Here is a 16031-nt window from a genome sequence, read left to right as displayed (position 1 = left end):
TTGCTATGGAAAACATGACCAGCACTATGCGTTAAACATCACTTCCTTTGTAATTACTCATACATTGATGACGTTTCCGCGGTTCATGACCCACCAATCATTTCCTGTATGTCAAAAATCCGGTTTTATTACTCACCTGAGAATCAAACGAGCATCAAAAATGTAAAAAAGACGAAGCTTTAACATAACAGAGGGAGTATTTCAAACCTACAGGTTATATAATAACTGAAGCACCACTCTATCATTACATTAACAGTCTTTATGCTAATAATCTTTCTCTCTCTCTCAAAAAAAAAAAAAAACCACAAAAAAAATCAGGATATCTGACTATTAGGTATCTTTGTTTTTAGACAGGTAGACTGCTTGTATCTTGGGTTAAGTTGGTTTTTGGGGCACAGCAGCAGTTTGAAGGTGACATCGTGCCAAGGCACCGAAAGTGCCATGGCCAAGGACACAGTTGCTGATCTGGTCTGCTTCTGATTGACTAGTTCAACGACTTGTATATTATGAATGGTTTTGATCTTCAAGTCATTGCTGAAAGGAAAATTATATAGTATACTTTACAGTTGGGTTAAAAACTCAGTATATTTTGATGTAAACTTATATCGGTTATGATTTTTAATTTACAGAATAAGTAACTGACAAAGACCCTGGCTATACATGTAAAGATGTCTGTTCAGCAGGTTAACTCATCCATTTGTTTGATTGTACAGTGTTATGTCCAAAGTGATAGGCTTAAATTGGCATGGACTTATGAACATAATAAAATCTCATGTTTATTTCTGATAGTTCTCATGGTATTTGGGCAATCATTAGGTATGTAGTTATTCCTATTTAATGGTGGACTATCTGTGAATCATTTAACATATACCATTGAAAATTACCTTTTTTATCTGGCAGTTGAATGAATCAGATAGGATCAAATGATTATAGTCAAATTTGAAACAACACTAGAGCTTTGATAAATTGAAGATCAGTCACTACCATGTATTCCAGTTTAAACACCTGCTGCTCTAGGGGGTATATAACAAAAAATACCCAAATGAGACAATGATCAGTTCAGCTAGTGCATTAACCAGAACATTTCCCTCTGATGAGCTACAATGATAATGAAACCAGTCATGGATCTGGCATGACCAGACCACCCCAACAGATTGGAGGGAATGCTTCCACTTTCATTAGGCAGATTTTTCTTCAGGCAGATTTTTCTTCCAGTCACAAAAATGACTTGATCAGTGGTATCAAACAACTTTGAAACTTAGCAAAACTTAAAAGAACATTTGCACCTACAGGACATGAACTTATCACACTGTATATCACACTTGCATTGGAATAGGCAAGTCATAATTACATATTTCTACCAAGCCATTTTAAGTCATTTAAACTAAACTAGGAAGTTAATAGCTCATAGTACCAGAAATGAACTATTTATGTTTTAATGCACTGTTATTGTGTGTTTTGACAGGATTTGTAAACATTTGGTTAAAATTGTATTTTTTATATTCATTTTCTGAGATTTGTTACTATTTTATAATTATTTGCAATTGAAAGAATTAAATTTCATATTTTACAGGATTCGTGAAGCTTTAAGACCATTGCATGCTATGCATGAGTTGCCATTCCTTTTCTACATTTGTTTATGGTATGTGTAATTCCATTTTAAGCTTCATGAGCTCATAAATCCTGTAAAATGCTAAGTTCAGTTCCTAATTGAAACCCCTAGTTTGGTATATAAAACAAGAAAATATTTTGGTGATGTCATCATTTTTGTCCAGTATTCTAACTTGAAGTTTTACAAATTGGTCCTTCATTTTTTTTTATCCATTAATATTTTTGTACATTATTAAGCCATAAAAATGAACTTTTTTTTTTTTTCTTCTTGCCCTCTGTACAGAAAACTTTATCTTATTACTATTTGGTAATTAGTTGTTTGTAACTATCATTTGAAGATTATAATCATCAGTCTTTTGTACACACCAAAAAGAATTATTAAATTTAAATATGTACAAAAGTTAAGACAGTCCGCTAGTTTTGGACTTAGTCAAATAAAAGAATGAAATCTTTTTACTCATCAAATTATTTAATGTTCTCTTTATTTACAGTCAGCAGTTGTAGCCAAGATGTTATTGATTGGTTCCATGAAGCTATGTTAAGCAATCCAATTTATCATGTTATCGAAGAAGAAAGATTCTGGTCTTAATGATGGAATTGCTGGAAAGTATGTCAAAAGAGACACACCACCAATTTTGCGGCGTAAGTTATACATGTTTAAAGTGTTTAAGATTTGCTTCATTTATTAGAACTTTACAGTTGATAAGTATGTATGTTTTGATATAACTGATTTTAGTTTTAGGTTTTATAAGGGTCCACAGTGGATTAAAATATTTCAGCAAATTGACTTCTTTTACCAACTAGAAGTAGCTGAAGTTACGGAAAATCAGGAGAAGCAGGGATCGAAATCAGCAGTAGTCTGCCAGCCTGAGGCTTGTAAATTTTGTGTTATAGTTTTCATCATTTCATATTGCTAAACTTTAACACCAAAAAAAACATGGAAACAAAAGAAATAATCAATGAACTTTTGGAAAATTTTTCCATAGTTTGATGCACCTGATTTGTTGTATAACTTTGTTTCTATAGAGGTATGTTGACTGTAGTAATAGGTTCCTATTGAAAATCAGTGTGGAGATACAAGACCTCACTTTCCAACTTTCACGGGATGAAATATGAAGTAAACTTGTTTACCTTTACTAATAATCAGCCTAAAACCTCCATAAAGTAATAAATTTACTATTGGGCTGACCGCTTCGGTGGCCTAGTGGTCAGAGCGTCTGCCTTGGATGCGGGAGGTCGTGGGTTCGATCCCCGGCCGAGTCATACCAGAGACTTAAAAAATGGTACTAACAGCTGCCTCGCTTGGCGTTCAGCATTAAGAGGTTAGTGTTAGGACTGGTCGGCCTGGTGTCAGGATAATGTGACTGGGTGGGACATCATGCTACATGTCTGCGGCATGATGCCCCAGTGCTAGACATCACTATAAACTGCCACATTGCAGACATCGTAGCGATATGACTGAAAAATTGTTAAAGCTACGTTAAAAATAAAAATCACAAATCACATTACTATTGGGCTACATGTGCTTGGAGTTTCACTTGCTTCTTCAAGTTCATATGTGAATGTTCAGAAGAAATCTTGTAAATTGAAACATAACCGCAGACAATCATTAAATTGATAGGTAAATCAAAAGCAAGAAAATACTATGTTAAGACTATTTGATGTTGCTTTTAATAAGTGAAAAAGACATCTAGATATGGTACACTGAATACATTTCCACTAAAAACGGGGTTGATGAAAACATAAACTTGACAAAAAGTAAAGTCTAACTTGTTTTCTCTGCATATTTAGTTGAAATGGCAGGTACAGGGTGACTATTTCACCTAACACCCCCCTCATGTGGCCCCTGCTTTAGCATTGAAAGGAAAGATGTAGATAAATGGGATAGACAGAATTTTTCTTTGTATACCTGACTTAAAAAGTTCAAAGTTTGGTTTGATTTTATGGAGTTTATTGCCATTCCTTAGTACATAATAGGCTATACATGGTGGCTAGAATATTTGGTCATAGAGGAATCATAGACCCGTGGGAAGCTCCAGGCAAGGTTTTTTATGTACTCACATTGGTTGAACCAAGACTTGAACCCATGCAGACAGAGGTAATATAAGTGATCGGTAAAGACAAGTACCTTGAACCACTCTGCCACCCAGTGCCCCCTAAAAAGTTTCAAAAGTTGAAATGTCATTGTCATAGTATTGATGTTTTATTGATTCTGCAGTAGTCCCTCTCTTCAACCAATGATTGTAAATCCACATTAAACATTTTTGTTTTGTTTTATTGCTGGAAATATACACCAATTAAAAGGATCAGATAGAAGTTGCATAATAACTTAAGTTCAAGACCACATACCTTAACCAAACTTTGTAAGGGCATACACTTGAGATTTGGGATATGTCTGTTGATTTAATAGTCAAATGCTCAAGGTTATTGTGTCAAAGAAAAGTTAGTTTTGTAGGATAACTGTTTCGTAGAATAGGTTATTAGACCAAACTTTGCAGATGACTTGCTCTTGGACTAATAAAGAAACCTATAGATTCTTGTGTCTGACGGTCAGAGGAGTGCAGCTGTGGTGAGTGTAATAAGAACATAATGGTTTCCACACATTAAGTTTACTTCAAGACAGCAAAGGTCAAGGTCATCGAAACTCATAGGTAAATACATAGTCGACAAACTCAACAATGCCATATTAGTGCCTACATAAAATACTTTTTAACACAGGGTCGATATATAATGTGTCATTCATGGTACTCTTTTTATATTTGTTAGAGTCTGACTCTATAGTTCGTAAGATCTTTCTTTTGCAATCTATACCCTTTCCAGATTTTCTGCCGTTACGGTTAGTCAAACGATAGTTTATCATTGATTCTAATTAATGGTGTAACATGATAGAATTTTGTGCAATATCATAAAATTTAATTTTTTAATGAACTTGTATGTTGTTAGTATTCTTCACTATTGCTGAGAAGTCTTACCAGTCAATTAAAGATAGATCATGGTTCAATTTTTTAATTTAGCTTGCCTGTGCAGTTATATATATTTTAACTGAAAGTCTGTTGAAAATTGATACTGGTTGAAATTGTAACTTAAGTGTCATCATTGTCACATATGGACCTGTAAATTTAAATTACATCAGTGTTGCGTTGATGCATCACTTTAAAAAAAAGTTTCCATGATGTGCATGATGATGTAGCTGAATAAGTGTGCTTTGTTATGACATTTTTTCAAAATTGTAATTTTCATTATATATAAAAGGACTTTAGAGTTAGAAATCAATAAAAGATGTAAATTGAAGTCTCTTACTATAATAATATTTATTTTGTTCAAACGTGGCATCTGTTAAGTTGTCAAAAATGTTCTTAAGTCTAATGGAGAGTACTAATCTCTCCCTACTAAATTTCTATTCATGGCTTAGAACTGTTTAGATCATTTGTAGTCAGACCTTGGTAAGCTATCTTTTTCATCTTTGTTACATTAAATTAAAATTAAGCTAAAACTTTTGATTTAATATTTACTGGTTTTATCCCTTTCAGCATATCATCAACCAGTTAGGCAGCCCACTGTACAGCGGAAGACAGGAAAAACCCCAGCCTCATATGTTCCTCAGCCAAGTACCAGCAACATTGCCTTTACCAGTCGCCCTCCACCAATAAACCTTGTTCCCTCTGTAACTCAGCATGGTGCCTTGCCTAGCAGGTTGCCAGGGAGTGCATCATCAGAGAGACAAACATTCCCACCCCATTCCCATGCACAGAACACTCTAGCTGTTTCTCATCCCTACCTGTCTCCAAATGATCGTAATTCTTTGTCATACATTTCCCAAGAAATGAAAAATGTAAACTTGGATGGAAGAGGATATTCTGAGAGAGGATATGTGACTCAAACTAATGTTACAAACACATCTACAGAGAGCACCTATATTTCAACTGGATCCACAAGTTCAGTTGGTTCGTATGGAAGTAATCAGAATAGGAATCCGTCCAGTTCTGGGTATCAGAGTAGCAGTGGAAGCCATCTGTCAGTGTACCAACAGGATCATCAGACACAAAGCAACAGACTGAGTAATTATGGTGCTGTCCAAGAGGGTTAGCTTTCAGTTTTGTTTTACCTGTATCTTGTACATATTATATGGTCTTACCTGAGACCACGTGGAGCTTAACATAGGTACTACATTTATGGCAGCATTATTATTGTCTTCATTATTTAGCTTATCTGGTAAAGTTTTGTGTTAAAGATTGTGTGATTTAGATTATGCGGGCAAGAAGTATACATAATGGCATGGATTGCAGATCAGACATCTTTCCAGAGGGCCCTTGTTTCTAAGTGGTATACATCACTTGATCACATTAACATTAGGAATTAAGTTGACTGTATTTTGAATTCAGCCCTCCAGCACATTGTTTAGTGAAATGGGATTTTGATTACAAAATATAAAAGATGGCCCTAAATGAAAATGTTGCTGATCAGACCTCCAATTTGAAGTCTTGAAAATCTTATTATTGCTTCTTCTGAATGAATAGTCATGGTGACATGGGGTTTTCACTAAAAAGCTTATGATACAATGTTGGTCCTAAAATAAAATTTGACAACCAGTATAATCAGTATGTTGGCCATCAGGAAATCCTGTACTACTTCTAAGCAGATGGCAGTAGTTTTGGTTGCATTTGAGAAAGATTTCCTACATAGTTGGTTGTAAATGAATCTGGTGATGATCAGACTTTAAGATCAGTTTGAAAATCTCATTACTGTTTCTACAGATCAGATAGTTGTAGTGACTTGATGTTTTCACTAAAAGACTTCCATTGATACCTAGTTAGTCCTAAATGGAAATGGTGCTGATTAGACCTCCAGTTTGATGTGTATGGTGGCCAGCTTTGAAAATCTTCTTACAGCTACTCTTCAGAATGGATATTTATAACACTACAGTGTTCAGTAAAAGACTTGTATGACATTTAGTTGGTCCTAAATGAATGGTGCAGATAAGATTGCCAAAATGGCTGCCATGATAGTGATCTTGAAAATCTTGTTACAGCTACTTCTTTTCAACAGATGTTCATATAGACATGAGTTTCAGTAAAGACTTCTTGTGATATCTAGTTTGTACTAAATAAAAATTGTGCTGGGCAGGCCTCCAACATAGTGGCTGTCTTGACAATTTTGCTATCATTATTCCTCGTAAGTGACCATTGTATTGGCATGCAGTTTTCACTAAAAGTCTTGTCACTACTTATAGTTGGTCCTAAATGTATATGATGCCAATGCAGTCTGCCAAATTCAGACAGATCTCATAGCAGCTACTTTTTCAGAACATATGGTCATACCAGCATTTAAAGAAAAACAAACACCCATATTGCAGTATACATTTGTTTTTGTATTACAATAATGCTGATCTAGACTGCCAGAAAATGGATGTCATATCAACATGGTTTTTTATTGTCACAGCACTACAGCATTATGTAGCTGGCTCTGAATGAAAATAGTGTAAAACTTACCACCAACATATCTGAACCTTTGTGAAAGAGTTTTGAAAACCAGATCTATTGGTCTTGGGTTGAAGTTAGAGGTCATTGCTTGCATTTTTGTCCTTCATTTAACTTATGAACACAGTGAGCAGTAAATATATAATTTGACCAGACTTTGTATTTTGTTTTATTCCGATGAACAATGACATTGATTGTAAGGTCAGTTGCCCTGCTTCAGGTTTTTAGCTGTACTGTTACATTAACATGATAACACAAACAATTGTGAATGAACTTTTGTCAAACCTTGAATGATACTGCTTCAGTAACTTCATTTTTAGCTCACTAAGTAGTTATGGCCACGCACCCATCATTTGCCATCTGTTGTGAATCATGCATCCTGTATCCATCCATTGAGAAGTAAATGTTACCACTCTGTATTTTTGATGCAGTTTCAGTCAGACTTGGAATATGGGTTTATATCAATTTTGGATGAGATGTTAATGGGCATGATCTATGGATCTTAATGAGTTGATCCTGCATATGATTGGTTAATCTTTTTACTGCTCTGGAGGCCAAATTTAACTGATTTTGATGAAACGTAAAATGTATACTTATATCATTAAGGTTGCAATCAAGTTCAGTAATGAGTGGGATCCATGCAAAATAATTAGGTGATCATGCAGCCAATTTTCTCAGCTTGTTTCCACTCTGAAAACCACATTTCTAATCAGATTTGTGATGAAACTTGAATATATGCTTATATCAATAATATCTCAGATGAATTTGACATTAAGCATGATCTATTCATGACAATTAGGTGATGTTGCATTTGATTTGCTTAGCTTGTTAGGCTTATGGAACCAAATTTCTGATCCGACTTTGATCAGACTTGGAATATGTGCTTATATCGTCAACATCTTGTTTAATTGTGATAATGACCATGATGTGTGCACATTGAGGAATTCATCTGCATTTGATTTACTGAACTTGTTGCCACTCAGGAAGCCATATTTCTGATTCCATTTTAATCAGACTTGAAATACGATGAAGATGTTGGAGAAGTTTGATATTGAGCCAGATGCATGCATATTAATGATGTCACATGATTAGCCAAACTTGTTAATACTCTATAAGCAGTATTCATGATCCAATTTTGATAAAACTTGGAATATATGATTATATCATCTAGATCTTGGACTATCAAAAATGAGCAAGAGGTGTGCGTATTTATAAGGTGATCTTGCTTGTGATTGATCAGGTTTGTTCACACTGTAAAACTATAATTCTGGTCCAACTTGGATAAAAATTGAAATGTGGGCTTATATTGTTAAGGTCAATTTCAAAAAAAGTAATTATTATTATTATATGCTCATTTTTGTCTCTGTTAACTTTGCATTGTCAGAATCGTTCAGTATTTTACGATATTGAACTTGCGTACAATTCATATTGAACTCGTGTGAATAAAAGGACTACTTTCTATTGTAAACAAACAATGGATGCAGACGCCAGCACTTTTGATTTATTTTATTTGTCTGTGGATGAAGTAAACCAACTGAATGAACTAAAATAGATGTTTCATGGACTGCCACATACCAGCTGCTTTGGCACATTCCGCATTAAATTTTTTGATACAGTGTTTCGGATTTAGGCAAGCTATAGACGCCAGACAGGATCCTTACAAATAACATGCATGTGACAAGGCATAAACTGCCTTCTTTAGCTGGTAATAAGAACGGCCAAAAATATACTTAGTTTTACATCCTGCAAATTTAAATTTGATAATGAATAGTTTTTTTACCTTAAATGTTGTGTTATCAGATTTTTGCCACTTGTAATTAAAGTCCCTCACATTTAACCCATTTGTGCAGCAGCGACAGTCTTAATTACTTAGTTTGTAACCTTTATTTTTTCCCTCCTAATAATCTTTGATTTCTTGATAATTTTGATAAACTTTGAGGCAAATATGGTAATATTAATTGTAATAAAAAAATTATACATTTATGTTTTGAAAATTATTAAAAAATTAAAAATTTTTGGAAATGTATTCCTCTGTTAGCTTGATACTGATGCTAACATAAGAAATTTAATGTTCCAGTGATTTTACTTTGCAGATGAAGGTCTTAGTTCTAAGTATATAAACAGTGACTATTTAAACCAGTCTGATGACAATTACCAGATCCAGCAATACCACCAGGAGATCCGCAATCACTATGCCCAGCAAAATACAACGACAGCCTCGAATCAAACCAACCCTCAACCCCCACAACAGGACATTGATGCAGCTGTGACAACTACATCAGGTTATTATGTTTATATCAGAAAATCACTTAAATGTTTGTGTCAGTTATGAAACTTCCTAGATCAGTTCAATATTATATGCCATTTGCTGATTGCAGATGACATTTTACAGCACAACTGTCATGGTTTAAATGTTTTCCAGACATGCTTTGTGCACAATGAGCACAAGATTTTCTTGTCCTATGTTGACTCTATGCACCTCATACTCCCAGCTTGCTTTTATGTTGGAAAAAAAATAATATGCCTCCCACTTTTCTTGAAATTTATCCACACAGTAGGGATATAAACTCTAAGATGGCAATGAATATCTATTTTGAGACTGGAACTGGCAATGAAAACATGAAATGTTTATGGTAGTTGGCAAGGTTGCAATGTAAGGTTTTTGATGGCCTTTAGTGTCATGTGTTTTCAAGGTTAAAGCCACACTTGCAGCAAGGAAGATTTAATTTATTTTCAGGTTGAATTAATGATAAAAGAGAGTAAATTTATGCAAATACACAATTTGTCATTCAATAAATTATTTATTAATTTGAAAAGAAAAGTAATCAAGAAAACATGGGTGTTTAGTATAAAAAAACGAGCAAACACTAAAGTTAAAAGAGAGCAAGATCAGGGATGGAAAATTCCATGGTACAGCTCCTTTCAGGTTAATTACTGGTTAGTGTTGGTCTCCTTCACCTTCCTTTTCTATATATTGTCCTCTGATGTGATCATCTTGGTTTGATTGGGGATGATGGAATGTTCCATATTGCTACAATGTTCAAGATTGATGACTCTACTGATGTGTTCCTTAATCCTGGTTTCTAACACTCTGCCTGTTTCCCTAATGTAATCTTTATCACATTCATTACATTTGATATAGTAAACCACACCATTATAAGTCAAGCAATCAACATTAGTCACTGATGAAAGCAATCTCATATTGCTGAAAATTTTGAACTCTTTAGATATTTAGGCTCTAAACATGGAAAATTACTAATGATCATGAATTATCCAGAGCAAGGATGCATCCTTTTCAGTCGTACAAGGGAAATTGTGGTTTTGTTGTTTTGGGCGTAACATTATTTTTCAGCACATGATAGGCAAACCCTGGTAAGAACCAACAACCCATGGGAAGGTACTGGCAAGCTTTCTCTTATTCCCAAATTGGCCAAGCCCAAGACTCGAACCGATGTGGACAAAGGTGAGATGACAGTGATTGGTAAAGGCAAGTGCTTTAGACTACTCTGCCACCCAGAGCTGCCAAGTGAAATTGGGTTGTTGAACCATGAGATAGCCGTACCCATCAATCATTTGGAAAAAGCAAATTTTCTTTTTATTTTATGCTTAAAAGTGTTGGCTGGCAAAATGTATAACAGTATAACAAACTAAAGTAGCAGATTTATTAGGTATTCCACATGATCATGTCATAATTTTTTATTCATAATTCTCTTTAGTGATTTATTAAATTTATTTTTAGTAGAAAATCCACTATTTCCCAGGCTAGCATAAAATAAAATGGATTAGTGCCACCAGTAATGTCCACACAATAACGTTTATTCGCTCACACCCATTCAATGCTCAGCATGGTGGTAGATCAGAACTTGCAAAACTCTTATACTGCTGTGATCCCCTTACATTTTGCTGTAGATGAAATAGACTACTCAAGGTTGCAGTTGGAGTTTGAATTTGACCATAAAAAAAGATTTCATAAAATCAGTCTGTGTTGCATGTGGCTAGGATTTAATTAGATGAGTATGTTGAATTTTATAGTTTGATCTAAGGGAAACAAAATTTTATGATTGGACATATTTGACAAAAATGGCCTGCATGCTGGACACCACAGAACACATACCAATTTACCAGGCAAATATTAGAGACATAAATAAACTGCCCCCCAAAATCAGACCTTCCCAAGCTTATTTTTAGTAATAAAAGTGTTAAACTTAATCTGCCTGCTTATGTGGGAGTCAGACATGAATGATCTTCCTTCAGAACAATTAGCATTAAATCCAGTCCTGCGGTACTTCAGTTACAATTTCTGTTCATGTTAGGAAGCATGCTTTTTTGGAGACATCAGAAAACATGTGCCGTTTTTATGTTTGGAATGATTCTAAGGAGGTTTCTCAAACAGAGGATTATACACCAGCTATGTTTCTGTAAATTTTGTTCTCTATTCAATCTGAGAGACAGATTTCATACTTTATTGGTCTAACTTCATCTTTCAAGATACATGTTAATGACATCTCTTACAATCAGCCCTACACTCTCAAATACATTAATTCATTTTTGGCACTCAACCTAGTTATGAATTCTTTAAGTAATGGTCTAGTATTGCATACCATAAGGTCATTCATTTAATTTTATTGTCTTCTTTCAACAAGTTTACATGATGCATGCAACTTACATCAGGAGGCAGGAACAGATCAGCTTTACTTTGGTAATTTTCTTCAAAAGTGTCATCACTGACACACCCACATTCAAGTCTGGCACAGTTTGGGCAGACTCAGTATATTAGTTGACTTACTGTCTTAGCAAAACTAGCTAACTCAGACCAAAAGGTTGATCCATCCCTCAGTATTTAGTTCAGTCTGCACCAGCTAGGGTGGACCACTTGTGGATCTATTTGCAATGACATGTTATGCAGAACTACCCACATTTGTCTCTCCAGTCTCAGACCCAGATTTGGGGCATTTGAACTACAATAGTCTGTAGCTTATGCCTCTGACTGCCAAACGTGAGGGAGTCAGGGGTCTGATTGACAAAATTGAGGGAGTCAGGGGTCTGATTGCTTCTCTTAAGCGGGAAATATGGGTAACCAGTCGATAAAATCCTGGAAAAATTGTTGTCTTTCCTCACTTTCTCAGGGGCCCCGAGTGGTCTAAAGTGCTCTCCGTTACGGTTCACTGCCATCTCACCTCTGTCTGCGTGGGTTCGAGTCTCGGATTCAGCCAATGTGGGTAAGTGAGAAAGCTGCCAGTAGCTTCTCATGGGTCAGTGGTTCTTTCCGGGATTTTCCCGGGTTTTTCCTCTACCATTAATACTGGCCGCCATGTATAGCCTATCGTGTGCTGAAAAATGGCGTTAAACCCTACAACATCAACAACAACAACTCACTTTCTCAAGCAGCCACAAATGCAGGTGTTTCATTTGAATTTGGAATTGCTGAATCTTCCTGCCTAGCTCTTATTAAGCAAGACCTCAGTGGAAAACAGTTTGCAGAACTATTTTTAGACAGAATCACTTGGACAAGAAGGCCCACATCTTTGAAAGTTTAAAATGGGAAGTGGAAAATTTTATCGAGGCAGTGTAAGTGGAAATACATCCATTAAAAGCCTTGAAACTAGAGAAAGCTAACTCCTTTAAAGAGAGAAAATTGTTCCAATCATGATTCAAGGCTACCATTCCTGAATTTCTGTAACATTTCATCATCATGGAAGGGGGTATTGACCCAAACAAAGACCCCAAACTTACTGTTCAAGTTCAAGTTGTCTCAGCCAAAGACATTGGCCGTGTGTCCAAATTGGAATTTGCCATTGGTTCTGATATATCTTGACATGGACTCACCTCTCCCATAAAAACAGTTTCCTAGTCATTCTAAGTATAGCATGCAGAATAAGTTAAATTCATGCCTTATCAGTTCATTGGAACTTTCCAGAGTTCGTCACAATGGTTTGATTGTACTCGTGTTGACTCGTGCTTTCATTGTTAAGAACAGGCTCCTATTTATGGAGAATGAGTTTTTTTTGTTGTAGAACCTCTTCTCCTCCTCCTTTAGACCCATCATCCCTAGGATGTCTGCAGGGCCCCATTAGGCTTTAAAGTGATGTCTGAAGCAATTTGAGCTGTTGCAAGGAGGGATATATTGCTTAATTCTACCACTGGTTTCTAAAAACTTTTGGACTAAAATATTTTTCTTTGGCATTTACCCAATCAAAAGACAGGTGCATCTTCCTGGCCTCCCCAGTTACATTTTTAATACTGGCAGAGCATGCATATCTGCTCCAGTAGTACCTGAAGTATGGACAGAATTCAGCACCAGTTCCTGTATCACAGGGTAGATCACTCTTGTCTGACTCTCATCTGAGTTGGCAGATAAATTTGAACCACTTTGATTGCTAAAAATGGGCTTGGGAGGGCTGGTTGTACCCTTAATGTATTATGATCAGATAAGCATTATCAAATTAACATATTGTACTCTAATACTAGGTTTCTTTAAAATCAGTTGAAGAAAAATTACTGGAGCCATAGTTTAAAATTTAATTGCATTAGTGTACCCTCATACATTAGAACAGGTGTAGCATCTCAAGCACAAAACTGAGTTTGACTTTTGACTTTGACAATTTTTATTTCATTATCCACCTACATATACTGCACAGTCAGCTTTAGACCTAGATCTGCCATAATGTAACATGTTGAAAGATTACGGTCTATTTTCTTCATTCTGAATATAATTTCAAGTGAATGTTATTTACCCTGATCTGACAGCACTTAATGCAGTGGATTATCTAGGTTTATTCTGATTGTTGTTGGGTCCACAGGTAAACACGATACTTTACATTTAACAAAGATGTTGCTATTCAAATTTCACGATTTAATTTATTTCTCCCGTTTTATTCACAAAATTCAAATCTTAGACCTGCTCACCCTTGCAACTGTACCATAAAGCTTTCTGGAATGACCTTTATATTGCAGAGTTATGGAACAGTAGCAGAAAATATGAAAATATGATTGTTCAGGCATATTAAGATATTGGCTTGTCCATGTTTGGTCTTAACCCTCGTTTTAGATTCATTGGAGTTTGTCAGCAAACCAGACTAACTTTACAGAGTGTACCCCTCAGATGCCTCAATCCCCTTTGATTGATGTAAATTGAAGCTTCTGCATGATCTGGAAATGTCATCCAGAAAATGAAGGTGATGGGGCAATCGGCCTTTTGGAAAGTAAAATAATTAATTAGCACAGAAGGATAAAAAGTATCTTTAGATACTTGACCATGTTTGGAAGAAATGATGGTGACAGTAACATTTATAGATTTAAGTATTACTGACAGCAGAGATGTTTGCAGTTGCTACATGAATTAAACAAAACCATGAAAATTATGCTACATTGAGAGATCTAACAAGAAGTCATTGACCTCTATAGGGTTTGAAAACTGAACCAGAATACATTCAGGCTTAAGTGAAATTACAAACTTGTTAATTGAACATAATGTTGCCTTTTTGCATCAAACCACACTTATCAACTTTTCAAATGCATGTTTTTCAAGTCAACACCAATACGTGAGATTTCAATACACCTTTATCTTTTCAGTTAGGACTCATCAGATGGTTTTGTAAATCACTGTGGCAGGTTGTGTACACCATTATATACAAAGGCTTAGCTGGTAATCTAGAGAGCATTTCACATTAGCATCTGTAAACCAAGAACATTATCCACCTCATTATATATTCAAATTGCTCTAAACAATATGTAGGGGGAAAATCCACAATGTTTAGATTCAAATCGGATTAAAAGGACATTTTAAAGATGGATACCTTCAAAGAGACACGCCTGTTGCAGGACTCTTGAGTCTAACTGTTCGCTCTGCTTAAAAACATTAAATTCCGATCAAGAATCAGAATCTAGCATGCGTGCAGAATCAGAAATGATTTGGACACTGTCAGCCTTTATCTGGTAAGGATCAATATCGTATGTTTTGATAGCTGATTGACCATTAACCCTTTTCCGAGTAAGGTAGCAACTATCAATTTCCTGCATGATATCATTTGATGATAAAACATACAAACATGTGTTTTAAGATCAGAATCGGTGATCTGGATATATATTAACTGCGTCTTGTACACTCTTTCGTTATAAAAAATAGTTTGAAACTGTAAGTGAACCAGTAGGCCTTATGGGAAATAATGGCGGACTTCGTTAAGACTGGGATGTACCAGTTTATTAGATGTCTATTTTCGTAATTCATTGGGCAGATATTTTCAGAAAAATATACAGATCATTGAAAGCAAAGACAAGGTCTTATTTTATTAAAGATTTAACTTTAAACTGCAAATTATGTAGGTCAGAAACGTATAGAACAATGCTATGTTGTTGACTTCACGAGACGTGCTTTAAGGTCTAAGCTATTTTCCAACTTCACATGTATTTGGGAAAAAACAGCAAATCAGATACTGTTTAACCATTGCCTAAAATTACTACAAGGACGTAGACAAATAAATAAACCATAAATTTGCAATCCTGCCAAAGGACTGCTGTAATGAAGCTATATTAAAGTGAGTGATTACATTACGAAAACCTCTCCATCTAAACATAGATGCACTCACGTCTGTGTTGATTCTGTAGGAAAGAAGGGACTGCAACCTTTGATGGTGGGACTCCTATTTTTACCAAAATGGGAGTCCTGGACTCCTAGTTTTAAAATCATAGCGAGACCTCTGAACTAGTTTTCCAGCCATTTCCCTTGTATAATTTTTTTACAATTCACACATTAGTTCAGCAATTAACATGGTTTAAGGATAAGGCAGAACAACCAGAAACAGAACCATTGAACTTGGTTTCTTAACTGCATGACCTTCAAAAGCGTGTTTGATCTTTTGTACGAAAATTTGTGGAAATACAGATTTTTGTGAAATTTTGAATCTGTGCTCAAGGTGTTTAGTATTTTCTGTAATTAATTTTTAA

At 35.3% G+C, this 16031-nt stretch overlaps 1 protein-coding gene across 3 annotated transcripts in view; it reads left to right on the top strand.

The window, feature by feature from the left end:
• The first annotated feature begins 97 nt into the window (after positions 1 to 97).
• Positions 98 to 16031, top strand: part of LOC149804658 (uncharacterized) — a 34681-nt gene continuing 18747 nt past the window's right edge. For 2 of the 3 annotated variants that reach the window (XM_089942909.1, XM_089942907.1), the window contains exons 1-4: positions 98 to 213; positions 2103 to 2253; positions 5142 to 5693; positions 9182 to 9370. In XM_089942909.1, coding sequence (XP_089799035.1) covers positions 2169 to 2253; positions 5142 to 5693; positions 9182 to 9370 — 826 coding nt within the window. In that variant the 5' untranslated portion in view covers positions 98 to 213; positions 2103 to 2168. Of the gene's footprint in view, positions 214 to 1573; positions 1643 to 2102; positions 2254 to 5141; positions 5694 to 9181; positions 9371 to 16031 lie in introns of all 3 variants that reach the window. The other variant, XM_089942908.1, reaches the window with a different exon arrangement.

Source organism: Sinohyriopsis cumingii, chromosome 2 (assembly GCF_028554795.1).
Source record: "Sinohyriopsis cumingii isolate HCF-2022 chromosome 2, ASM2855479v2, whole genome shotgun sequence".
Taxonomy (NCBI): domain Eukaryota; kingdom Metazoa; phylum Mollusca; class Bivalvia; order Unionida; family Unionidae; genus Sinohyriopsis; species Sinohyriopsis cumingii.
The sequence above is the reverse complement of the archived record's forward strand: the minus strand, read 5'-3'. Positions and strand labels throughout refer to the sequence as shown.